The sequence below is a fragment of the Bacillus rossius genome, chromosome 16 (genome assembly GCF_032445375.1).
Source record: "Bacillus rossius redtenbacheri isolate Brsri chromosome 16, Brsri_v3, whole genome shotgun sequence".
Lineage (NCBI taxonomy): Eukaryota > Metazoa > Arthropoda > Insecta > Phasmatodea > Bacillidae > Bacillus > Bacillus rossius.
In genome coordinates, this window is record NC_086343.1 from 14,723,746 (window position 1) to 14,751,642 (window position 27,897).

At 36.9% G+C, this 27,897-nt stretch overlaps 2 protein-coding genes across 2 annotated transcripts in view; one reads left to right on the forward strand and one right to left on the reverse strand.

Annotated features, from left to right (window-relative positions):
• Window positions 1–4,121: 4,121 nt before the first annotated feature.
• The window catches only part of LOC134540316 (uncharacterized), a 51,427-nt gene continuing 27,651 nt past the window's right edge, over window positions 4,122–27,897 (reverse strand). The window contains exons 3-8 of the mRNA XM_063382977.1: window positions 13,628–13,753; window positions 12,788–13,175; window positions 12,181–12,370; window positions 10,146–10,255; window positions 9,177–9,499; window positions 4,122–5,010 (exon numbers count right to left, since the gene is read on the reverse strand). Of these exons, the coding sequence (XP_063239047.1) occupies window positions 4,894–5,010; window positions 9,177–9,499; window positions 10,146–10,255; window positions 12,181–12,370; window positions 12,788–13,175; window positions 13,628–13,753 (1,254 nt within the window). The 3' untranslated portion in view covers window positions 4,122–4,893. The remainder of the gene's footprint in view (window positions 5,011–9,176; window positions 9,500–10,145; window positions 10,256–12,180; window positions 12,371–12,787; window positions 13,176–13,627; window positions 13,754–27,897) is intronic.
• LOC134539852 (angiogenic factor with G patch and FHA domains 1) lies at window positions 18,880–27,443 on the forward strand. Its single transcript, XM_063382159.1, has 5 exons — window positions 18,880–19,249; window positions 22,049–22,381; window positions 22,589–22,771; window positions 24,205–24,379; window positions 26,782–27,443. Exons 1-5 carry the CDS (start codon window positions 18,989–18,991, stop codon window positions 26,952–26,954), a joined length of 1,125 nt encoding a protein of 374 aa, XP_063238229.1. The 5' UTR covers window positions 18,880–18,988; the 3' UTR covers window positions 26,955–27,443.

Genomic DNA, 27,897 nt, shown 5'->3' on the forward strand with positions numbered 1-27,897 from the left:
TGGCAGCTGTGTTCTTTTTCAATTTAGTTTTTTTTTTTTTGCATGACATCACTGCTCTTAGTGCGCACAGAAGTAGCATCCCTGGAGCCACTACTTCAGTCCAGTTCGGGCCACTGTCGAAGTCAGGTCCTGTCCCACGGTGGTCCTGCAATCCTTTTTCCAACTTTTGAGTCTATAGTTTCAGTAGCGTAATTTCTCTTTAAATACATTTCCTTTCGAGTTACATGAGTGCCCCAGCATTTTTGAGCATGGGACCAACTCCCTTCTCGAAAAAACAAGCCTCGCACCACGTGGCACACCATACCGGCTGCCCCCAAAGTTTTCTTTCTCAATAATGACTATGTGCATGTGACAATAACCCTTTCTTTTGGCCTGAGGTGTCGTGCCAAGTTACAGAGATGAAATTTTAGTGTTATTAATGAGCATTAGTGTAGCATAATTTTCAGTGCACCACACCAATTAAACTCACGATCATCTCGATCCAATGTAAGTATTCTTACAGCATAAATCCCTTGGCAATTGTTGAGGGACATAGGCACAGTGTGTAGTAACCATAGGGACATGCTCCAAACAAGTGTGAATGAGCCATATTCTTCGCTTCCTGCCACCAGTGTTTCTGGGCGAAAGAATTCTCCATAGGGGAAACACGGGCCAATTGGTCCTTGCAACCACCTCAGTTCTCTCGCAGGGTTGGCGCTGGGGTAGAATGATCAATTAACTTTGTCCACTTGGAGACATCTGCCATATCTCCACTAGACTGAAGACATACCCACATCAATATTTATTTCGAAAACTCACCCTACTATAAACATTAAATATAAAAATATATTTTCGCCACCACACTATCAGAATAGTTACTACCTCCCTGGCCAAGGTGTTTATCATGTGTGAGAAAATCACATATATTTCATTGAAGTAAAATTTAGAATTGTCCTAGCAATTGGGAAGGTTTCAAGAAATACTTCCTTCAACCTCCACAACTCGCAAACCCATTTAGCATCTACCACTTTTTCACAAGGTAATGGCACTTATCTTTAGAGTAGAATTCACATTCCTGCCTCAAAACCAGTCTTTAACTGAGCTCGACAAAAATAATCTTATTTATGGAGGCAAACAATTTCAACACCATGTTTCAGAGCCAGGATCAATACTACTGATTGCTAAAGACTGAGAAAGAGAGAAAAATGTGAATTAATGTTACCACATACTCTCGATTTGCATTCAAAGCTGTTTTAGGTCCCTGAATAACCATTTACCTTGCTAGAGGGGCTATTCACTAACTTTAATCACAATAACACTCGCCATATCTTTCAACTTTTTGTAACAATACATTAAAGCTACGGTCACACGTAAAGCTATGCTCGCTATGTTTGCTACGCGAGTAAAATATAGCCAGCTGCATCTCAGGTGCCACTGGCCACACACAGCTGTGTTCGCTGCATCAGCGATGTCGCCAGGTGTTTGGTACTCGGCTATTTTTCTTGAACGTAACTGACTTCGCTCATGCGCAGATAAACAAATCATGTGTTTTCACGCAGAATTGTGATTGCTTTAAATTAGTATCATGTAGATGGAAAATTTTATTAGAAGTATACAAAAATATACACGTTTATGGAATAAATGATGGATGAATATAGAAGGCATGATATGCAGGAGAATGCCTGGGATTCGATTTCAAGAGAATGCTATCTGAGCTGTATTTATTCTGAAATAATCCGTATTTTGCACTTCATCCTGACATAACTACTTCATCAAATTATGAATTTCTCAAATTTCATTTTGTTTTAGATTAACTTCATGAGCCCATTTCTTTTTACGCTAACATACCTACTATAAGAGCCAACAGAATATTACCATCATAGGAATCATCACTTCAATCCCACGGCATGCACCTCTCCTACATGGCGAAATGGACAATCCTCCTGTCTAGCCACCTAGCGTAGCGAACATAGTGTAGCTTTCTGTGTGGCCTCGGCTTACAAGTACTAAATTAGTGCTGATTTGAAAATTATGAATAAACTGCAAAAATATTAAATTAGTAACCCAAAACACAGCTGTTTAATCATTTAGTGGCTGCATGCAAAATATTATTGAAAAATAATGAACCTATTAAATTTTAAAGCTGTGAACAAAAAAATTTGGTTACATAAGTTGTAAATAATGTTTTCTTCTGAAAACAAAATGTGTGCTAATTTTGAAAATATAAAAACAATTATTTTTCTGTTTATTACCTACTAAAGAAAAGTTTAAATTTTCTTAAAAATATATGAACAAATTGGGGTTTAATTTACTATTACGAAGAATATGTTGTTGTTAACTAAACATTTCAAAATCAGATTATTTTGTTAACTATTGATTCTTAATATATAAGAAAATTTTATTATATACATATATATTAATGTCTTAAAAATAATTTCTGGGATTGAACCATATTCAGCTTCATATTTAAACTGTTAATAATCTGCTTTAAGGGATTACTCCATTTTTGCATCTTAATATTACATGCATAATGTGACCTTAATTTGTGTGTGTGTGTGTGTATATATATATATATCTCTTTGTATATGCCTCATCCATGCCTGCTACTGTCTGAACATGAGACTTGCTAGAGTAATGGCGGGAGCTGCTACCCCTTCCAATATGCTGAGTTTCCAGTAGCATTTCCTCCACTGAGGTCTCAACAACCATCTACAGGGTCTCCTCCGCCCGAGGCCTTTGGACCCTGTAGGGAGTCAAGTTATTTACCACCGCCTGACACTCAGTGTTGAGTCGCTGGCTGTATGGTCTACTCCTTTACCATAGCGGGTAACCCCGGCCAGACAGTCAGATAAATGTTGAAAATTTCTGGTTTTTGTCTGTTATCCACCAAGTGCTCAGCCACCAGATGCGAGCTTTGCAAGAACACTCTCTGTGTTGTGAGTGCTCGGAGCACTATACAAACCACACCATTTGCCTTGGCTAGGAACAAGATTATATGGTGAATTGTGACATAACCAAAATAATACCGAAAAACATGTTAATGCACCATCTAACACTGAAATGCAAAATAATACACCATAAAGCACTGAAATGCAACTTAAATCATGAAATTAATCAGCATTTTTAGTCAAAACTCAATTTATTCTTTGGTTTTAGTTTTAAATTCAATTAATATCAATTATTTAGCATGGAATTTAAGGTATGTACTAATTAGTAAATACATAGATTGAATTTTTTTTCTTTTTGATCTTGCAACATATTAATAACATATTTTTACTTTACAATGCTGATTAATTTTTTTAACTCGTGTATCAATTGATTTTAGTTCTGACTAGTTAAGATATGCTTATTACAAATTAATACATTGTAAAAAAAATTTGTAAGTCAAAATAATAATGTTTAGGTAAAATGAGTATCATGAAATATTTGAGTGTCATATTTATTTAATAATATGTTATCTTTAAGAATAAATATACATAAAAATAACACTGAAACCTTCTTTTTTAAAAATAAAATAAAAAATCTTTACTCTAGCCATGGCATCATAAAGGCACAGTTAGGATGACGTAGTTTTATTTGTTGACTGTATCAGGCCTTTGAATATATATACTGTATAGAAGTCGCCAGCCCAGGTTAAAATTTCTAATACGGTTTTGAGGTAGTTGGTTAATTCACCGCTGCAATCGCCACCATCTCTAGGGCATTGACTTGTGGTGGTCCCTAGCGGACAAGTGTCGAACTCTTCAAACACCCCTTCCCCCTCCCCTAGAATGACGTTGAGCTGCAGTGAATGATGGATGAGGGGTGCGGGGAATGACAGCGGGCGACAGCGCTGCGCTCTAACGTGTAAATAACAACTAAGACGATACAGGGCGTTACGGCAGCGCACTGCAGCGGTGAAGTTCCCAAGCTGCTCACCATGATCTTCTGAAAAACGTAGAGTAAATCCTATCCACTCGCGACTTCTATACAGTATATATATTCAAAGATCAGGCTGATATATATACAAATTGAGATTATACTTACTTGCAGTTGTACTTTTCAATAGAATGCAACTAAATACAGTTATCTACTAACAACAAAGCAAGTAATATAGTCTCAAATGTATTCAATAAAATAAAATAATTGAATCAAATAACACATACCTTTTCTCAAACTTTATTCTCAAACAAGACAAACATAAGGAATGTACAATACATGGAAGGGAAAAGCTGATCACATTGCTTACTGACGACACATTGAGAACTGAAATTCAAATAATTCCACATATGCTTCCAATTCCAAGAAAGTGAGTAAATCCATCCACACTGCACAGATAATATGGAACCTGTATTACACAATGAAAACAGAAATAATTGTAAAACACTTTTTTTTGTGTACAAAAAAAAACTTATTAAATTGTATAGGCATTCTTCTGAACACCATTAGGTACCTATTTTGTGTCTCAGTTCTCCTTAAGGGGGTGCCTCCCATTTCAGGTCAAGATTTTATATTTACAGAAATTACAGATAAACTTGTAGACTTATTTTGAAAATATTAATTAATTTTACCTGGCATTTCAAAATTCTCAAATTTGTTACGATTTTGACAGCCAAGAAACATGAAATGAGTTTCTGTGATAGAAATGCAAACCATATCATGAAGTAGCCAGTGGCATTGCAGTTAAACCTAAAAAGTTTCAGTTCTGCAATAAATTAAATTCTCTTTATTTGTACAACCCAAAAAAGTCAAAAATGTAACTTTAGCAGCTAATTATGCAAAATGTATGTGCTGTATATATTTTTCATTACGTGAAAGTTAAACAATTGAAAAAGTCTAAAAGTTGATCAGTGATTAATATAAATATAAAATCATGACCTGAAATGGGAGGCACCCCCTTAACTATCTTTATAAGAAGAAATGAGTTAAACACCTCTACAGAGGCTGCAAGATGTCAATCATAGCATAGCGCCAAGTCCACACCCTGGCCATGCTGTTGAATTTACAACGATCCTCCATGTACAGCTTGCCAACTTCTGGTTCCATGCACACCTACAGGAAAAAAAAAACATAAATATATATAGCACAATTAGTACTATACCCTGGATAGGGCTGAACAATGTTACATTTGCGAGTTAGAAATGTTTCAAAATAATGTTCTCAGGATAATCCTGTTTCCACCTCATCATATTTTACCACTGAGAATTTGTTTCTGTGAGAAAAGCTTAAATTAAACTTTCAATAGGTACTACCATTTTTATGCAGTGAAAACAGAAGCAGAAAATAACTGTTACTATCTCCAATCTATTAAAATAGGATGTAGGTAAAACTAAAACTATCATCATGAATTTCCAAAGAGCTAAGCAGAAAATGAAATATATGGCGCCAAAAATATCAAAATAATTTTCAACATAAACTTACAATAGTAAAGGAAAACGTAAAAGATTTTAACACAAGAAAACTGCAACTTTCATTAATTTAACATGCTATTCATCAACAAAACAAAATGGGGCAACTGACACAGCATAAGGATGTAACAAATAAAAGTGCCTGACTAGTTAATAACTGTAACATAAGTGGTCAACGTAAACTGGAGAAACCTCTTTTGGTGTCAATTGACAATCTATTTTAGATGTTTTTAAGATTCGAGTGAAGTTCCAACACAATTAGCCTCACATAACAGCAAACTGGGTTTTAACTCTGGCAGTTTGAATAAATGTTGTTAACAAATGGGAACTACATCATAAAGTACACATTGAAGAGAGCCCGTAGGTTTTCTCTTTTCTCAGTATACAACCCCTCCTCCCCCCCGCACCCCACAGCAAAAAAAAAATAAAGTATTCCACTGCTATTCCTTCACCCATACAAAGTGCAATCTGCTAACCAAAACCAAGAATTTTATCATCATTAACCCTATGAGAGCAGGAAAACAAAAATTATACAAAAATTAAAAAAAAGTAATCACTGGACACCAAATTGAAATCCTTGGACGATTCTAATTTCCGTGCCCACTACTAAAGTTTCAAAACCATTTGTAGGAATGTTACAAATGTTGATAAATAATATTCTTAAATTTGGTGTTTGCAGTAAATAAACCCCAATGGCAGGAGTGCTGTATTATTTTGTTATTAACAGAGAAGCACTCAAAGCACTTTGAACCAGTTCTCACAATTATATATGCATCTTGCCAAAATTCAGTGTTCACCTGCCAAGCCTCACCGCAGCATTTTCCCTCCTGTGTGCCCCTTTTTCCCTTAGCTTCTTGGTAGACCTTGGTCGCTCTCACTTCCACTCTGGCAGTGTTGCCTTGTGCATGCGCTGGTCTTGAATGTGTGCAGGTTTTCAATGCAAGGAGATTATGCCTTGTGCTTTTTTGGCTGATAGATTTTGTGAAGTAAACTTTGACTTTTACTGAGGTTGTGGTGTGGAAAATCGTGCAGAGTTTAATTTTGTGTATAATTTATAGAATTACCTTTCGGACTTCCCACCTTAAATTTCTGTTTTGGCACGGAGTAGTTGGTTCAGTTTGCTGTCAGTTTTCACTGAGCGTTGATTACTCATGATTGTTCCTCCTGCATACCCCTGGGAGCACCCAGACAGCTTTTCATGTACGATGTAGAGGTTTTTTGGCCTTTTGACCTTCACACTGGTTCTACATCAATTCACCTCCATTTCACTCAAAAATTTTTACATTTTGGTACGAAGTTTGAGTGTAAATTCCTTATGGTAACCATAAGGACCAGTTTATATTTAAAACTTTATGTATCTAGTGATGTCTAATTTCTATTGTTGTCTAAAGATTGTTGTTTTACTATAAAGTCATCCTTTTCCTTTATACTTATCCATGTTAAAATTGTATTATTTCTAACTTTTTTCTGAGCTACCTAATTATGATGATATTTAATTGTAATGTTTTAAGTCAATGAGATCATTCTGACGTTCAAGTTTCTAGCCGATAATACCATATTTAAAATTGGTCAATAACTTAGTTGAAAGTATAATTAATTTCAAATACATATAGATTTTCGTGGATCTGTTTATGATATAATATGAATATTAGGGCTGATCGGTTGACCGAATTTTCGGTTCGGTTCGGTCATTTTAGTAAAAACCGAAGCCGAACCTAATTCCCAGAAAAAACCGATGATTCGGCTTTTATTAGGGCATTAAAAACTAACTTCAAGTATCTACCAAATAATGTATTTAACATTCATATTGGATAAGAAACATACCGCTTGCATAATACATCAAAACACATTTAAGACGCATGCTAAGTTTTTCACTATAAAACGTTTAAATCATCTATTCTCTTAATGTTCGCCATTTTAACCATGGGATAGTAAAGTCTAAGCGTTTCTTACAGTTCACTATTTCCTATGTTTAACGTCGGAAGTTTCTGTCGGAATACTACTATTTTCTCTTAAATATATGGTTTTTTCTTATTTAAAGAATATATCACTTCCGTTACTAAAATAATATTTATTTAATTCCGGTTCGTAAGCTAAAACGGTAGAAGTTTCGTAGCATTGCTTAGTTCCGTTCGTATTCTGCAGGGCGCTCACGACGCATGGCGTCACTCAGTTCTATTTTCACATCACAGAATGCGCTATACGTGCGCTAGGATCGATTAGTTGCCTTCCAAGTTCCGTTCCAAATGGCAGTTGGAGAACGAATGTGCATGTCGTCAGACCCTTTAGATGTAGTTTGTTTACTATTCGCGCGTGATAATTGCGGCTTTGCGTCGTTATAGTCTAGAGTATTTGATTTCTCGTAAAATAAAAATTCTTTTTTGCCACTACGTCTTGGTAATTGGAGGCAACTATGAACATCTGTGACGAAGGAATTAAAAATAATACCGCCCGTGTTCCGCAAAGATGATGATGTTACGCACGTGACGGAAAAAAAATCCTAGTAAATACCGCATACTAAATATGAATACTTTACTTGTGTATTTTGAAAATATGGTCATTATGATTCATTCTGCCTTTGATGCACTGGTAGGTTAAGACGTTTTCTTGGTTAAGACGTTTGTTTATGTTGGCTTGTCCATTAACTCCCGGCATAGAGGCTAACTTTTATTGTTACTTTTACACACAATTAAGTAACATTTGGAAGATACATTGTTTTTATACTTCTCTGTTAAATTTATTTAGGGGTCTGACTGAAATGATAGTGAAGGTGATTCCAAGGTTTTCTCTTTATGAATGTTATAAATTATTTTTTTACATGTGATACTTGTAAGTTTCACTGATTTTATACTTATGTCTTAAATAGATTTAGGTGTTAAACTCAAATGAAAGTGAAGCTGGCAACAAGGTTAATGTAATACTAATTATTAATGTTCTAAACTGTTTTGTTCTGTTCCTTTTTACACATATGGTTGTTTCAGTAGCATATAAACTTATTTATAAATACAAATAGTAGTTGAAAATAACTTTTATATTGCTGAGAAAGTGACTCCCCTAAGAAATTAAACTTTTGCAAGATATTGCAAGATATTGCAAGTAATCAAATACTATAGTGGAATTTTTTTTGGTATGACAGCTCAAAGAAAAATTTTGAAGTAGTGACCGAACCGAACCGAAAACCGACATTTTTAACAAAAAACCGAGCCGAGCCGAACCGAACTGAAAATGTGGGAACCGATCAGCCCTAATGAATATATTATTATAGTCAATCTGAGTATATCATTGAAATTTCAAATAGTTTTTAAAGTAATTTAGTCTCGTATTCAAATTAGATATTGCTTGAGATCTTTGAATGGAAATACAATAAATTTACTTCGAAATTTAGACTTTTAAATGTAATAATATTTTGGTTGTTGTTAGTTATTTCAGTTGAGGAAAATCTTCAAATAATGATATAAAACCTATAATATTAACTTAAATAAGTTCAATAGTGATACGTGATACCACAATGGGAGGAAGAAAACAATAATGTTGTTAGTTTGCTTGCCGGGCAAACATGCTCTCCCTGGTAAGGGTGTAAAAAAAAAAAAATTATAAAAAAACTTGTCAGATATGTGTATGTAAAAAAAAAAAAAACCAATTTGGCTGTGCAGTATCAAGTGAAATGTGCTTTCTGAAAGCTAGGATGAATCAGGAATCCTGGGAAAGTAAATGGTTCTCTCGCACATCAATTTATAAAAGTCGGGAATGTGCCGTTCTCGCGAGAATGCGGCTAGCTGCAGCGACGGCCAGAACCTCGCACGACCTCACCTTGCAGTAAGGGTCGGTGAGCAGGCTCTGCACCGAGATGACGACCTTGGAGATGGTGAGCGCCAGGCTCCAGTTGTGATGGAGGGAGTCGATCCCCACGTCGCCGTGCCGCGACACGTTCGGGTGGAAGATACGGGTGAGGAAGCGCACGACGGGCGGCGACAGCGGGTACGAGTAGGGCACCTGGATGTACAGGAAGAAGAGGCCGCCCTCGTAGGGGCTGCCCACGGGGCCCGTGATGGTCGCCTGCCAGTGGCAGTAGTTCTCGTCCAGGGGAACTGCCTCGATGCCCTCCGGCGGGTCGCTCCGCGGACCTGCGACAACTGCCTTCACGTTTCCCAATTCAGGATGCACTCTCACATCACACTCTATAACCTAGAATGTGCTCACATCACAATTACCAATCTAAAATATCACACTCACCAATTCAGAATACAGTCACACCACACTCTCCTATTTAGGATAAGCTCACATCACAACCCATATATATATATATATATATATATATATATATATATATATATATATATATATATATATATATATATATATATATATATATATATATATATATATATATAGACACACACACATACACAAGGGCGCAACAATGGGGGGGGGAAAGGGGTATTTTGTCCCCCCTCTGAAACCTTGAAGTGGGGGCAAACGTGAGCAAAGAAAGTCATGTGTAATCAATTTTTAGATAATAAAACTGCTTACATAGCACCTTTTTCCACCTTGAAATATAAATTTTCCCGGGGGAGGACCCCCGGACCCCCCCACTTCAATAGGGGGGATCGATGATTCTTTATAAAAAGGTATATTGCCCCCCCTTTGGAAATTTAGTTGTTGCGCCCCTGTACACACACACACACACACACACACATAAATATAAATCTATGGTAATCCGTGCTCATCTAGATCCTGTATAAATATGTACACCCAACAAAATAAATAAATACACACAACCTTTTAACTCGTTCCTCAAGCGAATTTTCCTCCAAGTGTTCTCTTCGCCCGCTGGTATCTGCTGCAATGCCATCTGCTGCAGGCAGGTTTTGCATGGACAACTTTCTACCCTGGAACATGAAAAAACTTTGCTGTCAATAGTGTTTTAACAAATGCAGTATTCATCACATACATAATCCTTTCAACTATACATTTTTTTTAAATCACGGATTTTTTTTTTTTTTTGTTATATACTGCCTACAACTTGAGCGGGTGAATGACATGCCTTAATATTTTACTCAGTTAAAGGGGAAGTTCTCTCTTCCGGTGTTAATTTGTTGGCCTTTTCACTGTGATTTAATCTTTAGTGCTGATTGGTTGAATCCCAATTTTCTCGAATATGAACCTCGAATTCCAATCACAAGTAACTCAAATCCAAGTTTCATGGAGAGAAGTTACCTCGATTGTTTACACAGAGTTCTACGCATTACGCGATAAAACACAGTATAGTAATTTTTCATTATTTTTTTTTCTTTATCACTTTAAATTGATTTAATATATTTGGGGTGCCTAGTGTGTTTGAAACCTATGCTCGGACTCTGAAATCTTTTATAGCACCTCGACTAGACGTTTCAAATGTGCTCACTGCATCAGCAAGAATTTGGAATCTGTTTACTTTCACTAAAATGAGATTTGTAATATCGGCAAATTTTTATCTCACAAGTTATCCCTAGCCAACAACAGGGGATACGGAACTTTTTTAAATACGGAGTTTAACCTATCACTTCCCAAATTATGCATGAAACAAATATGCTGCATGTCATAACAGCAGTGTCAATGGGATCACAACAATGAAGGCTCAATTCCCCTTAGCCCGTTTATCTTTTGTAGACCTATAATGTGTCATATTTATATACATTGCATAATTATAATAAAACAAATTTAATATGCTTCAACCATAGTAAATTTAAATCTGGAATGGTAAATTCTGGATTGGGAGTTCTACGTAATTTGTCACCACTCACCACCTCCGGCTAGCTCAAAATTAGGTGATGAGTGGAACATACAGGTTAGTAGCAGGTCACGAAGTAATTTATACGCAATGTTCAATGTATTACCTGTTTTTCTTTTATTCAAGTAAAAATCACATATTCCATACAACAGAACACACAAAAAAAATTGAACTGTACCTCCAGAAATGAGAAAAACACGTAGATTCTTATTACGAATTACATTATATTGCCGGATAAGTTTCGGGCAGCGACGGCTGGACAAAACCCTTTGTCGCCCCGCTGTGGGCTTTGCCTACGACTACGGTGAAAAAAAATAATTCTAATTAATTAAAATGTCCGGGAAAAAAAGGTTATTAGGCATCGCCCGGACCGTAGCCGCAAAGTTGTACTTTAACTGAACATTACTATATTATGTGAGCCATCGCCCAACCACGACCTCTCGTCACGGTGCTTGAACAATGACCAACTTTACAGCCAGCCTTCCTTCCCTTTGTGCGGGCAGTGTCCTGGGCTCGCTGAAGTAATTTTCAGCCAATCACGGCGCATGGCAACAGAACCTGCCACGAAATTCTTACTTTTGTTCCCACGACGCAGAAATTTTCTCTCTCTCTCTCTCACTCTCCCATGACCGTGACTCAGACGCCTAGCGTGTGAAACAAAGCCTCGGTCGTGGAAAAAACGAAAGAGAATCACGTCAGCATGCCTTCCCACAAAAAGAAGCCAACAAAAAAAATACTAAAAAATAAACTTATGAATTTTAAAATTAAAAACAATAAACAGTGTGAAATATTTTCACAATAACTTCGAAAAAGAAAAAAAAAACTTTACATCATTTGAAAACCTAAACTGAAATATGACAAAAAATTAATAACAAACAATTATTGCTGGATTGCATGAGGAAGGTTGTAATCTGGGTTGTTACAAATTGGAATAAGTTTTCAGGTGGATTGTGACGACACATCCCTAAGGGTTTCCCCCCCCCCCCCCCCCCCCCCCCAACACGGAAGTGTCCCGGGGATGCGGAAACGAGCCGCCGCACTCACAGCTGCGTGTAGACCTTGAACCAGTCCCTGACGAAGCAGAGCGGCCGGAACAGCGGCCAGCGGTTGTTGGTGTACCCCCGCCACTGCTCCGCGCTGACGTGGGTTCGCAGCAGCCGGTTCCAGCGCCGGCACACGTTGCCCACGCTCCACAGCGAGAGGTCGTCCAGGTACGAGAACACCACCAGCAGCACTGTGGGGCAGTTTCAGAGGTCCGTCATGTGCCCACTTGCTGCATTGGGAATATTATTACATATATATAAAAACAAAAATACACAAAAATCTTACAAACCAAAAATCCATCACTAAGAATCTTATAAAATCTGTAATAAAAACAAAGAATAGCATCTTACTAAGGGTTTTTAAGAACCAAAAATAAAAATTGCTACATAGAGCTGGTTGAGAAACGTCAATAGTTAGGAGAGCTATTTCTATGACTTAAAACAAGATAAAACAGAAAATATCTGTGAATTATTTTGAGACATTAATGACATTTTTCCTGTGACAAGCGACTTCTTCAGGATTTCCGTTTTTAATTCGAGACTACGTCGACCCGCCCTTTCTTCCAACTGGAACAGTTCCATTCAGAAGTCACGCTGCATTGACTAACCCTCGGGCGGAAGGCTGGCGATCATCCCGGAGCCTGGTCTGTCCGGCTCACGGGGGGTGCTCAGCTTGAGGATCTGCTCCGTCAGGCGGTTGTGCCGCCGGGGCGGAGACCCCGCCTGTCGCCGGTACGCCGGCACGAGGGGCGTTTGCTGTTGGCGCTCCGTGCCGTAGTCGTCCGGCTCGCGAGGGGACGCGCTCAGCTTGTCTACCTGCTCCGCCAGCCGGTTGTGTCGCCGGGGCGGAGGGGGGGGAGACCCCGCCGGCCGCCAGCATGCCGGCATGGGGGGAGGTGGTGGGGGCGGCGGCTGCTGCTGCTGCTGCTGGCTCTGCCGCTGCTCCGTGCCGTAGTCATTCGGCTCATCGTTCCCCGAGTCTCCATCGTCTGTTTTCTGTTCAGCATGCGACAAATGTTCATTTATCAATTAAAAAAAAAAAAAAATTATTATTTTATGACAGTCTGGCAAAGAACCTGAACTTACTGCTCTAGTAGAAACTAAAAAGATGACCGCCTCAAATCTAATGCTTCAGCTTAACCATTTAAATAACAAACATTTTATTAAGCTCAATATTTGTGGTCGTCACAAAAAATTACACATGTAGATATTTTTTAATTTGGTCGAGTTCACATTTCTACATAAGATTTCTGACTAGCTACTTTCGCTACAGAGTCAAAGGCTGTTTTAAAAAAATGGATAATTAGAAGTAATATTAGTTTGTTTGCTTATTTATTGTGTTAATATATTAGTATTGTATGAAATGACTTGTCCAATATTTTTGTGCAAACTTTACACACACGAAAAACCCATGGACACAATTAAATAAACTAGAAAAATCTTATTACCTTACTAATAACTGCAGGAGCAGACAAATTTAAGTCTTCTGGAAAAACGAATGCATGGCAAGTGGTGCATATAGGTTCCTCAAAACAAGGTCCGTAGTAGCCATTGCACAGGTAGCAGGCAGTGTGCTGAAAAAAAAAATTAAGCAGGCATACACATTTTGTAACTGCTAAAAATGCACACATTGAAACACCCTAAAAAATTGTGTGTGCTACTTGTAAGTACCATTTATTTATAGAAAAATTAAAAAACATTGTATTGGTAATTTGGAAGGTAAGCATTTATTCTTCAAAAAAAAAAGTTTTTATTACTTCCTGACAGGTTTTCCAATCAGAAGTTTTGAGGGTGTACGGAGCGAAGGCGTTGAAGATAAAACAAAAAAATTGAATTAATGGGGTAGGGGTAGATTTTTGAAGTAGATGCCCTTCTGTAAAAATTGAAATAAGATTCTGAAAATGGTATTTTTGAGTTTAAGTCATTAGATTTGATAATCTTTATAAACCCAACTTATTTTAATATTTTTTTTTAATTTTAAGACAGCTGCAAATGGGCACCAGCCCATTTCACCCTAGATTCCTCTCTCCTGAATTGAGTCACACTCCTTGCCAATACATTCAATTCTACTACTATAGAGTTATCCCCTTTCCATTCTCCTTACCTCCTTAATAAACCTTCCCTAGAATTCTCCCCACTATTTCTTGGCTTCCCCTTCCCAACTCATTACCCAAGCTCTCCCCACCCTCCACCCGGCTCAACTCGATACACCCAAACTTCTAGCTTTTACATCTACCTTCTGTGGTGTAGGCTCTCCCGCCCTATTTCCTTCAACAGCTCTGTGGCACTATAAAATCGTTTGAACATTTTCTTAGGTTCGGTCATCTAAAATAATGTAAATTGGTGTAAATTGTAGGTTAGGTTAGTTTAGCGACACTAAAAATACACTACTTAACTTCATGGCAAGTAGTCTTCAAAAGTACCATTTTCCTAATTATTATTTCTCCATATAAACACTTACTATCAATTAAAATTTAAGTATTGATTGCGGTCAATTTGAGAGAGGCGGAAGGGGCGTGGGAGTTTTATTAAAAGATGAAGGAAGGGTTAACTGAATTGATGCCTAACTGAAAGACATTTTTTAATAAATTCAACACTTACTGCATATTCAAAACATTCATCAAGGCTGTTTGAATTTGGTGAAATCATATTTGATTAACTTGAATCATTTACTTATCATTAAGTAAAATAATCTTCTCTCTCACAGGTTTAGTCAAACATGTGTTTACATTTCACCACAACAAAACATTATACCATAGCATTATACAAAATCCATAATCATACACCACGGTCAAATACATACGTCTGGCAAACTCCTATCCTTTATCTTGATGTATCTTGCGAAGGCCAGCAAACTAACAGCGCTAGTAGTACTTCAACCCATCATTAACATTGTGTTTAATGGAAGTTTCTTATAACAAATGATATTATTCCTAATTCCGTCTCAATTTTTGACATTTTTTCCCCAGATTATAATATTTTTTTTATTCTTATGGGCACATTGTAATAATAATAATAATAATAATAAAGTAAACCTGCAATTGGGCTTCCGTCCGGTGGCAAGGAGTTTCCACCCCCAACTACCCTCACTCCTCCCCCCTCTGGAGCCTCCTTCGTAAGTTCTTCCCTCCTCCCAGATCCAGTGTCCTCCCCTCAAGTTCGTTCCACTCTCGCCCCGTCCTCACAAGGAATACCTGTCTTCCTCTCTCTGTCCGTCTCCATTCTCTCTGAATCTTCCACTCATGATCCCTCCTTCCTCGATACAGCCCTCTGTGTAACCTAGCTCCCAGCTTTCCCCAGCCCCCCTCCCCCGCACGAATTACCTTATTCATTCTCACCAGCCTTTCCACCTTCCTCCTTTCTTGCAGTGTGTCCCACCCCAGCTCCTTCATCATCACCGATGGTCTGTGAGTTTCCCCCATCCTGCCTTCGCCTTCCCTTCTCCTCCACATATTCGTTACCCATCTCGCTGCCTTGCGCTGCACCCTCTCCAACTCCTCAATTTCCTTCTCCACATAGGGGTCCCACACCGCCGCGGCATACTCCAACACTGGCCGTATTAATGTCACGTACGCCTTTTCCTTTACATTCCTACCTGTCCCTTATCGGGAAAAACGAACGCATGGCAAATGTTACACATAGGTTCCTCATAACAAGGTACGTAGTAGACCTTGCACAAAAGTTTCCGCATTTGTTAGTTAAATTGAAGTGGTGAGATAAAATGCCTCGCTTTTGTTTTACTGCCGTCCGCCGCGGTCTCGTGTTCGAGATCGGGCGCAGGTCCTAGCGGGGTGGCTGGCTTTCTTAGAGATTTCTGTTCCGGGAGGGCGCCAGGCTAGCTCGGTGTCTAACCGTGTGATGGTCGTGGGTTCGTTGCCCCAGCGTGGTCTGCTAGAACCGTCGGCGGTGATGGAATTTGTTTCCTGATTAGGTTGGGTGTTTAGGTTAATTTACATACACTGTTCTGGTTGTTCTACGGGTCGCACGTCGCGCACGGGGGGTGCGGGGTGGACTTTTTATTGTTCACGATTGACACTGGTTCATTACATTGGGCACGAGGTTTACTCGGCGGTACATGACTGCCAATGAGGCGTCGGAACACGTAGAAGTTTTGATTACACTATTATTACAATTACACTTGATAAAACGGCACTCTATGGTGCTTTTACGTACACGATTACACTGCACACGTTATCTGAGAGGGACACCCGCGTGCCTCTACGTGCGTTTACTTAAGTCCTCACGCCAGTTGCAGTCGAGGGAGAGCGTTCGATAGCATCGGCTAATCTCGTAATCTGTAACTTGCGACGCGCGGGCCCACCTGTGCGGACCGCGGCTCGCTACTAAATTAAAAACACGTTTGAGCTTGAATGTAGCCTGTGCCTGTGCACTGGGCGATTAAATAAAGTTCTGGGGTGGCGAGAGATGGCCCGTACCGTATACTGCACGGCCCCATGTAATGCTTTGTGTGGGGCGTGTTAAATTGACGCGGCTGGGTTAGGCCCTACACCGGAAAAGGACCGGGCGCACACGGGGAGTATTAAAAAAAAGGTTTTGGTTGTGACTATAATTACCAGATGGACGTTCGGTGAAACAAAGAGATGCTGGCTCCCCGTGGGATGTGCGTCCGTCCCGGTCCGCGAGTCGCGCTGTACTGGCGTGCAGCCCTGGTGCGAGGGGAGGGGTGAGCTCCCTGTCGCGCCAGAGTTTCTAAAGTTCCGTTATTCGTAAAAATCTATATAATTAACTAATTTTAAGTGGCTCTAAATTCACATAATAAAACTTAATGATTAACTTAATATCTATATATGTTTTAGAATTGACATTTAATAAGTTTGTCTAAAATAAGTTTGAATATTAGAGTCAAGCTGGAGACTATCTGTTTCTTGATAACTACTCCAGTGGCGAATGATAATGCTAATTTGGGGCGGTTTGCGTTACGTCACACGTTTCACTACTGAATTTAGGCTAAAGGCCGCAAGGGTTGCACTCACAGCTGTTTTAGTAGAAAACTACACGTGAGTGACCCGGGCACTCCTACGTTGCACTTTATTAATTAGGGGCTTTTGTTTGTTTTTGATTACTTTATTATTGTGTGGGGAATTTTGTAGGCACGGGGAGTGTGTTGCATGCGTAATTAAAATGGTTCGCTATTCTCTACCTTGGGCTGTGGTCCGCTCACTTGACTCAGATGGGCCATGGCTAGGGGTGCTTTCCGTTAGCGTAGCCGAGTACTGGCGGGTGCAGGTCGGGCTTTGGGGTGGCCTTCGGCCGTACGATGTCATTACTAATTGTAATGAAGGTTACGGCTTTAGACCGTCAAGTTTTGTTCGTTTCTATGCCTACCTAACGATCTGGTTAAAACAAAATAATGGCAAGTTGCAATACCAGATAAATTTTAATTTGAAATCTTACCAAGGTGATAATCTGAGTCAGGGGTTACCAATTTGGCTTATTTGTGTGAGTGGAAGTAGGTAGGTGCCTCTTTCGAAAGCCTAAAATATCTCGTCTGAATGGTGTCCTAGAAAGCGAGAAAAAATTCTTTAAAGAAAAAGAAGTAGGCCTATTATTTTACAATTTTTACATCTATTATTGAGCTAGTGGTGTGATATTGTGGTCAAAAGCTTGGTCTGATAATCATTGGGCTCGGGTTCCATACTATTTCTTCCTTTTTTACATTTTTTTTATTTGTAGAAAATTTAACTATTAATTACATAAATAAAATATAAACATATTAATGTATGTATTTAAGATTAATATATTCACTGCAATTTTGTTAGTTAATATATTAAAAATGCATGGTTTTAAATTATACCTTTTTGGATGAATTTACTGTAGAGCATAGTCTGTGATTTTAACTTTAATCCTTCAATATCTATTTTTTTTGCCTATATATCTCCATTTTATTTTTTTTCTTAATTTTCTTTCATGCGTTCAGAGTAGGTACATACATAGCTCTGGCAGCTGTTTCAAAACCCCTATGGTCAGCCTTTGCTGTGCTTTTTCCCCCTTCAGTTAGTACCATTCTCTACAGTTGTGAACAGCGTCTCACTGTTTTTACAGTGATTGTCATAAAAATTTATTATTTTATTGGAGAATGTAAACGAGCACTAGCTGGCAGATTACCAGCCTATGCATTTAACCACTATGCCACACTGCTGACTTAACTTAAAATGGGGAAAAAAAAAAAACCTCAAATACTATCTTTATTATATTAAAAAAAAAATAATTATCGGTTTAGATCTAATTGAAAAGAATGAAATTTGCTTGAAAATTAACATGTATAGCAACACTATTATTTAAAACAAATGTTTTATGAGAGATCCCAGTTTGTTTGGGATCTATATTCTCAACTTTTAACCTACAATTGTGGCAACGATACAAATTATTTCTATGCATTAAAACTCTACACAGTTTCCCGACCTTGACAGTTTCCAAATAAAATGAAAACTTTAAACTTATCCGACATTTAAACGAAACAGTGGTTTAAAAAATATGCCCACTTTTATACAAAACTAGCGCTATTAGTTTGTAGGCCGCCGCGAGCTTTACTAAACCGACGAATAAAAGTAAGTTAACAGACCTATCTATATGACGTGATCATACATAAAAGTGAAATCGTTGCATTAAAATCCTACAATTACAAGCGTAAAAGAAGGGATTTTGTATTTATCTCGATGGCTGAAAAGATTGGAAAACTCAAATTTTTTTTTTTTTTATCAAACTGACTTTTTATATTTTGACAGTTGGTGCTCCTTAATACCATATGTACGAACTGTTTGAGTTTGTTTGAGTTTGTAAACAATCTAATGGAGTGCGAGAGCAATGAGCATGATTTGAATGATAAAATTGATTACATTGATGATGACATAACTGTTTGTTCTCAGTGTAAATTTTGTAAAAATGAAAACTTTGTGGAAGATGATCTTATATCAGGAACAATTCCAATTACTTTTCATGCCGAACTACAAGCACATCCTAAACTGTTTCTTTTCATTAAACGTCTTCAATGCTGTATTCGTAAGCAGAGACATTCTTTAAAAAAAATATATGGACACGTGCCATCAGAGGTATGTTACATTTAAAACATTTCCGCCGCAGGAAGGATTTGATTTGGGAGATAATTAAGATTTAGGTTTTTTGTTTCCCGAGCACGTGTTTTGGTTGACTTACGCTCGTAATTGGGCTTTCAACATGTAACAAGGAGAGTTTCCGTTTCTCTCACTTACCTCTCCCCACCCGCTTTTTTATTCGTCTCCGCCGTATATTTTCTTATGCGCGGCTTTTCCTTGAATAAATTATTAAATTCCAAGGACACCTTTTTTGAACTTTAAAGACGTTCCTCTGTTTACTCTGAAAACTGAGTAATAAATTCAGACTGGTTTTTGAAAAATACCCATTTATACTTTACAATACCTGTGCATTAATAGTGCCATTGCCATTTATTGTTTATTCCGTTTATGTTTGTTGACGAGAACTTTTAGTCAATATAGGTATTTTTGCATTGGATACACACAATGACAACTCATTTTATACGTGCTGTGATGTGAGAAAATTACCATCTCCACAGATCCCTTGCATTTCTCACCTCCAGCTCATTTCTCTCCTTCCCTTCCTTAGAAGGGTCCCTCTTCCAGTTTGCCTCCATACCCTCAGGAGCTTCCACCCGTGACCTCTCAGCCCTTTATACCCATCTCTGTGCACCCTAGTTCCCAGCTGCCCCCAGCCACCCTCTCCCTTATTAACCTTAAACAGCCTGAATAACCTTTCCACCCTTCTGTCCTGTAATGCTTCCCACCCCAACTACTTAATCATTTCCGTCGGACTATGCAGTTTCCTCTCTTGCCCTTTCCTTCTCCTCCGCATACGCTGCTCTACACTGCATCTTCTCCAGCTCCCTTACACCAGTCACTAGGTATATATTCTATTGATCAGGTATAAAGGGTTTTGCGAAACTACCAGTAGTTTATTAGTAGTTCATCATTTTAACAAGTGGTTAGGTTAGATTAGCTCATTAAAAAATCTGTTAAACCATGACAATATACAACAATAGGTAATTTGTTACTCTGAAAAATATAAAATAAAAATCCTAAAATGATTATTTTATTTCATGAGTTTTTACTGATTATTTTGTTAAAGAGCATTGTCATATTTCAAGTAGTTCATTGCTAGTTTTAAAGTTTTAGTGGTCAGGTTAGATTTGTTATTTGAATTGGCCCAATTTATGGCCGAACTGATATTCCAGGCATATATCCACGTTTAAAGCCGAAAGAGCCTGAAAGTATTTTAGACATGTAGTCTGTGCAATAGAAGTGTTTCTACAAAGACATTAGATTATATAAAAAATCAGTGGTTGAAGTTGTAAATGGCCATGGCCATTTTGGTATCTTCTGGGTGAGTTAAACTGTTCACCAACTTAACTTACGTAACTATTTTTGACTGCTTGAATCTAGATCACTTAATCAGCAAGGTTTGATCAGCAATTTAGTCTGCAATAATTAATCGCTAAGAGACCTCTGTCTCTCGAACCGACTGAGCCATACAATTTCATAATTCTTAGCTGGAAACCAGAGAATTAAAAACTAATATCAAGCGCCTAAAGTTATTTTAATTAATGAACAATTTTTGACCTACTTCTGAACTTTTGAAATACAGAGCACTAGCGTAATTTCTTAGCTAGGGAATCAATATTTTCTTGATTATATTAATATGGAAAGTATTGTTTTTCTCAATAACCAGAATATGTATTATCATTTTAATACTTGTAATGCTATTCGAGAGTGTAGTGTACTAAAAATACATTGTGCATGTTTGTTGTTAATTTTATGTGTTTTATGGTGTTAAATAAAAAAAAAAATATATATATATAAAGATAGATAGTTACATACTGCAACAACATCCAAAGGGATACCATTTTAAAGAGTGGTGAGTATATAACACTATACATTTTACCAAATACACTACTCTAATACATTCAAACTATTCACCATTAAAACACTGAACTAAAAAAAATCCTGGACATAAAAAAAACTCAAATATCACAATACAAACAAATTGTGTCAGATCTTGCAGAAATTTTGTATGTATTTAATGATCATATATCATTGTTATATCACAAGTTTTTGATGTCCAGGATCTTTCGACATACTAATTAAAACAGCAAGCATCATTTACCACAGGATAATGTATACAGGATCATGCCATCAGGATCAAGGGATAAACTTGGATACATGATACGGTACTTTAATCACTGAGGAATCTGATAATGGAACAACACAACTAAGATAAAATGATGAGCCATATCTGAACAAAAAAATTTGAGTAAGTTCTTAGAATTGTCACAGTTCCTGTAGATGTATATAGTAATCAGAGCCTAGTTTATTTCATTCTGTTTTTGGGTGGGTATAGAAATTATTATTATTATTATTTTAAATTAAAGTGAGGCATTGTGGAAGTCATTGCTAGTTGCTTTCAGAATCATGTCTACAACACATTCACATAGCATATTTGTCTGTGGTTGCATGAAAATATTACTAGTCCATACTAAAGAGAGGTAATCAATCAGCAGTGGGTAGCGTCCAGTACTTAGATATTTGAGGCAGTTATTACTATTGGCCAGTAGAGTACATTTCTCAGCTTTCTCCAACCCTTTCATTTACCACTTCTCGCTCCTAGTGCCTCAACGTAAGTCACAATCAGAAATGATGAGCACCTAAAAGTTGCGACTCGGATGTCTGTATTAGGTTAAGTTTTACCTCTGCTCAAAGGTGTTGCGTTAAATATACTTTTATTCTATTATAAAAAAGTTATCTCCCATCAGAGTGTCACTTACATACAAGCTTCTGCAAACCTACTAATTTTTGTTTCAGGCAATTGTCCCAGACTTCCATGATGCAGCCACTCAGACGGAAGACTTTCCCAATAGTCAAATCGATGCATCCACCCAGAGTGATGTGTGTGAACCCGTCGATACAGGCGGTGAAGCACTCCAGAGTCAAGTTGTGCCAAACGCAGAAAGCACAGCCCCAGCCGAAAATTTCTCCTGGACTTCGTCGTGCATTGATGTTGGTAAAATTGCCCATACAAATTTGGCTGATGAGGTGAAACAAGCCGCGGAGAGTGCAATGCAACAAACTGGCTTCGTGTATGAGGCTACATCTGGAATGTATTATGATTACAGTACGGGATATTATTACGATGCTGTGAGTATTGTAAAAAAGTTACTTTTTGGACTAATATTCTAGTACTCGCCATTATTTTACTATAGCGGACAAGTTAAGTCTGGTCTTATACCTAAGATCTATCATATTTAATTTCTTAAAATTATTTAATTATATATTTTCCTTAAGTTAATCTTCACTACACCATTCATAATGTTTGAATGCTGTGTTTTTTTTTTTGCCCCCCAGGAACGTGGGCTGTACTACAATGGAGATAGTGGAACTTACTATAGTTTTGACAGCAGCACGAATGAATTCAAATTTCATTCTCAAGCTGCAGCAACTTATCCCCTGAGTCAAGTTAGTGCTCTCACTAGCCCACAGGAGATTCCTCTTAAAACCAAGAGAGTGAAACAGAAGGAAAATACAAAGGTGAGACCTTTATTTGTCATTTTATAACCTAACATACAGATTGGACTGAATAACCCAAGCAGAAAAGTGATTTACTGTATAGCAGAACCTCGTTAAGCCAGTCCCCTTCATCTCGTCAGAATAATCCGATTTAGAGAAACAAGTAAAGAAAAAATTAAAATATTCGAGCCTTGGATGATAATCACTGATATAGTTCAAACATGCAAATAAACATTTTAGAATATAAAAATTCATTTTGTGCTGGTATGATAGGCAATGTTACTGCTGAGCAATGAGTACAGTATTTGTTGGGTGCTGTACGTGGAGGGATTAGTCACGCTACTTGATGATTCGGAGTTGACAGGCAACACATGTTTAGTATAAAGGTAATTTTCTGCAAGTATAGCATAAGTCTTTAATCTGGTTCAGTGTTCTGGAGCATGGCCATGCTGAATTAGGTATTTTTCAAGATTATCGAACGTTAATATAGTTTTGACAGTATTACCAAATGTGTAAATATGAAATTTACCAACTAGGAAAAAGGAAACACTGTACTGAAATGAAAACTGACAATAAAAATAGACTCTGAGCTAACTAAAAATTCTGGCAGTGCAGTAATGCGACCTGGCAACTATGGTAAACACCGGATTCTACTTGAAAAAATCTGAACTCGAATGGTACCAAATTACCATAAAATGCTGGATTACAGAATGTGCAGAACGAACTATAGAATGCTTGATTAAAGACCTTTCGCCGTACATTGTTTCATTTTGAATTTTCCCAAATTCTCCAACTAACCTGGGTTTTTATTATCTTGGATTGGTCCCTGCCCCAATTAATCCAATTTAATGAGTTTCTACTGTATATACATTAAAAAAAAATATCAGATAATAAAATGATTAGATTCTAATTGTTTTCTCTTAATTAACAGCATGATACAAAAAAAATACTTACGATTTTTAGGTGGGCCTTTTTTGTCATGTGTTTAATAACTTGGCTACATCACAGGTAACACTTAAACCACTAACCATTTAAATTAATGTAAGATGAATACACTTCAAGTATTAACTATCTAGTTTTTATGTTTAACAGAGCTCATGGTGTATTATTATTTAATGGTTGATAAACAGGATGCTTTTTTTTGGTGAACGTATCTCGAGTGTGGACAGAACTAGAAAGTGTTTATAAATTTGATGACGGGTTTTAATAGAACCCAAAATTCTTGCATGTGTACCTAACGAACATACATTTATTTGTCCTACAAATCATGTTGTACTGACCTAGTCACAAATTACCAGGTGTTCTGTATTTAATACCAGTTAGATAGTAGAAGCAAATTGTTGCCTGTTGCAGATGGATGCAATACTGGATGAAATTGTTGCTGGATTTTCTCGCATTTCTGTGCAAGATTGCAGGAGGAATGCACTAGGTAATGAAATTGTGTTCTATTGTAGGAAAAGAAACGGCTAAAGGTAATGGCTGAAAATAGCGGAGATGGCGAACCTAGAGAAGACATGGATGTTTCTTTGGAAGAAGGGGAATGCTCAGAGAGCAGTGCGAGCAGTAGCTGCTCCGACAATGACGATGACGCCCCATCAGACAAAGATGACATGCTCGCCCAAGACGATGGTAGATGTTATTGTAATATACGGCTCGTGTCTGCTTTAGGACGCATTGCCTTAGAAAAATAATACACTTGTATGTAACTCATTTGTAAATCCAGGATTATGGAAATGAAAACTTTACAAGCTTCATAGCATTTTATGGAATCACTGTAATGATACAACATTGTGATTTAAAAATAGAAAAATGTTTTAGGGGCATTACAACCTTGTATGGAATTAATATATGTACTGCCACTGTCTTCAAAATTGTTCTTTGTTAGTATAAGAATACAATAATTTCACAGACAATTTATTGAGTTATCCAGTATGTTCATCGTAATGGAAAGGATCATTTTGTTTTCCAATCAAAATTATTCATTTTTAACACATCATGCACAATGTTCAGAACCAGAGAGCACAACACAAGTCTGGTCAGGGGGTGTTAAATACTACAAGAACACACACACACACACACACCTCAACTGTACAAGACGTAAGTGCTCTCATTCATTAATTACAAAACTTCAAACTCCAAATACAGGTTCCATTAAAAGTTTAGAACAATAAAATAGAAAATTTTTATAAAATGACACTACTTAGCATCAGTTAATATTTTGAAAGTGACTATTTAATGGTTTTCCATGCCTGGTTATCAGATTTTATATAAATAAAATATATAAGTAAATTTTTGTTTGAACTGTTACTAGTTTACATAAATGTACTAATTATGATTTTTGAATAAAAAACATTGTATTTTTGCAAGAGGTAATTTTGTTTACTACATACAAGTTTGTCCAAATATGCAAACATTTTTATTAGATACTGTAACTGTATTAAAAAAAAAAAAACATTATTTACAACTACTGTAGTAAATATTGTTTAGAACTGTAAATTTCGTTTCGTTTAGCAAATAATGACCAACTTTTTAAATCATTAATAATTTAATAATATATAAATAGAGAATTATAGTGTTGTACAATTTATAATTAAGGTCTACTAAAATTCATAACAAAACCTGTTGATGGTTTTAAACTTTCAGTGGGACCTTTACCTTTTAAATCTCTAATGTGTTGTAACGTTTTCTCTTCCATTTTGCTGTACACAACAGTTTGATTGCCTTCTAGTTTTTTTGGAATTGACGTAATGGGCCAATATTTGTTTCACTTTTGTCTCCAGCTGGCAACTAATAAAGGTTTGTATAGTCTATCCTAAGGAGTGCACTTTTTTTAGTTGATTCGTAAGAATCATTGAAGCTGTCATTCACTACTAATTTATCTATTAATTAAAAAGTAGGTACCTACTTGGTTTTCCATAAAACTAGGTTAGTCAACTTTTTATCAGTACGTACATTTCTCTATATGTTGGCAGAATATTCAATGGTTAAACTAAAAATATTTATAAAGTTGCCTTTCAAAGAAGTACACTTGTTCTTTTGATAAACCATATGTACTATATACTTATCAGCAATATTACATTTGTATTTCTTCCTCAGTGCCCTAATCTGTGAAATCCTTTGAATAGACTGGCCATAACATTGTAATACTTTCTGGCATAATATTTGGGTGTTTTAATTGAGGGGACTAGTTATTTTCTTTGCATAACATTTCCTAGTACAATAATGTATGTTGCATTTACTATACATATGAGAAACTAATGGCATGCTTTGGCTATGGAAATTTTCTTCTAGTTAGCTTTTGACTCTGCAACTTTCAATGCTGAAAGGAAAGTATTGACTGGGTCTTGTTCAGTAGTGTGTGTAAGGTGTGGTACCAATACAGACAGTTTATAATAACACATATTCATAGAAGGACCATGCAATTTTTTTTGCATAGAAGTGCAGTTGTGAAATTTTGCTGACTGGGCCAACTTATTTATGTATGCTACGTTACAATTGTATGTTTATGCAAAAATCTGGTGTTTATCTGTGCAAGCATTGGAAAGTACCAAACTTCAAACAGCCTTGTTATTTGTTTAGTCTTTCACTTTAAATTAGTAGCTTGGCAGACTGTTTACTAATCTTATTTTATGACTAAAGTACTTTTCTATTAGAATTTTTGATGGTACAGTGAAAGGTCTTTTATTCAGCATGTTTGGGGCCACAGCCATGTCGGATTAGGGATTATAAAACGTCAATATAGTAGTATAAACTGCAATACCAACTGTAAAAATGTGAATTGTAACCTGCTATAAAACAGGAAACTCTGTACTGAAATAAAAACGGAGAGTAACAATTAACTCTGAGCAAACTAAAATGCAAGCAGTGAGGTAAAATGACCTTGCGTCGTCCAAGATCAACAGCCGGAATCTACTAAAAAAAAATCTGAATGTGAGCAGCTCATTTAGTTCCAGGTTACAGAATGTGTCGAAACATCTTTCACTGTACTGAAAGTGTCGGTAGGTTTGTACCATGTAGTGCTACGCTTGCAGAGTTGGCAGCAGCGTGGCCTCCGTGTATTCGAATCATCGTGACGGAGACGGGGCTGGAGAAACTGAAAGTGGGCACTTTGTTCATCGTCACGTACACCGGCGGAACACTGGGGCGGGAAGGCGATCATGCTGTGTTGATACCTGACATCAACATCAGCAAGGTGACTTCTTAGAAAAGATAGAATATTGGTTTCTTGAGGTTGAATTATTATGAGTGTAATTAATGTAAGAATGAGAAAAGTGTACAGAAACTTGAATATGACAAGTTGCATTTTTTTAATTTTATTTTTTAGCTAAATTATGTCCGTACAATCTTGAAGTTTGCAGTTGAATTGTGTTTAGTTGCAGAGTGGCTGATGACAGTTAAAAAATTAAGGTTTGTTTCACAGTAATTCATCTTAAAATCAAAGTATGAGAAATAGTTATAAAGCTCCTTAAAAATCTAAACTTGTCAGCTGGGACCTCTACTCTCTAATGAATGCATAGAAGACCTAGTGATTTTGTCTACTGGCATGTCTAGAAAACTGTCAATTTACAATTTGACTAAATTTTAACAGAACAAAGAATACAGGGATCGTGTAGATAGTCATTAAGTATTTTTGAACTCTCAATGAAAACTATTCAGGATCAAAGGTATAAAATTAGAAGAAAAAAAACATTATGAACCCTATATTTCAACAAATATATTGTAATAAATTACATATTATATTACATTGTACATCAGGTCATATTTCTCATTAAACAGCATAAAATATCAGTAACATTAGAAGGCACAAATCTTTTTCTTTTATATTTGGTTGCCACCTCCTGGAGAAGTGGTATTATTGAAGGTTTTCTAACATGTGTAGAGTAGAATAAAATTATATCCCCTACAACCAAGTTTAATTTTAAATAGTTTTTTGATGTATTGCATAAATGTAATTTAAAAATCTTTAATACATCTTTAAAATATCACCTCTTAGGAATTAAGCAATCTGTAAGTTGTCTGCCTCAATTTGCGTAACGAGTAATTTTCCGAAATATTTGAAGTGAACTTCAGAAAAACTGGTATATAGTCGTAACTCATTTATGTTTCTATTTTTTATCATTTGAGAACAATATTTTGTGGTGTGGTTG

Excerpts from the sequence above, each read along its gene's own strand:
- LOC134539852 (XM_063382159.1), top strand. The coding sequence starts at position 18,989 with ATGGAGTGCGAGAGCAATGAGCATGATTTGAATGATAAAATTGATTAC. Across the intron at positions 22,772-24,204 it reads AACAGAAGGAAAATACAAAG|GAAAAGAAACGGCTAAAGGT; the intron begins GTGAGACCTTTA and ends GTTCTATTGTAG. Across the intron at positions 24,380-26,781 it reads CATGCTCGCCCAAGACGATG|AGTTGGCAGCAGCGTGGCCT; the intron begins GTAGATGTTATT and ends CTACGCTTGCAG.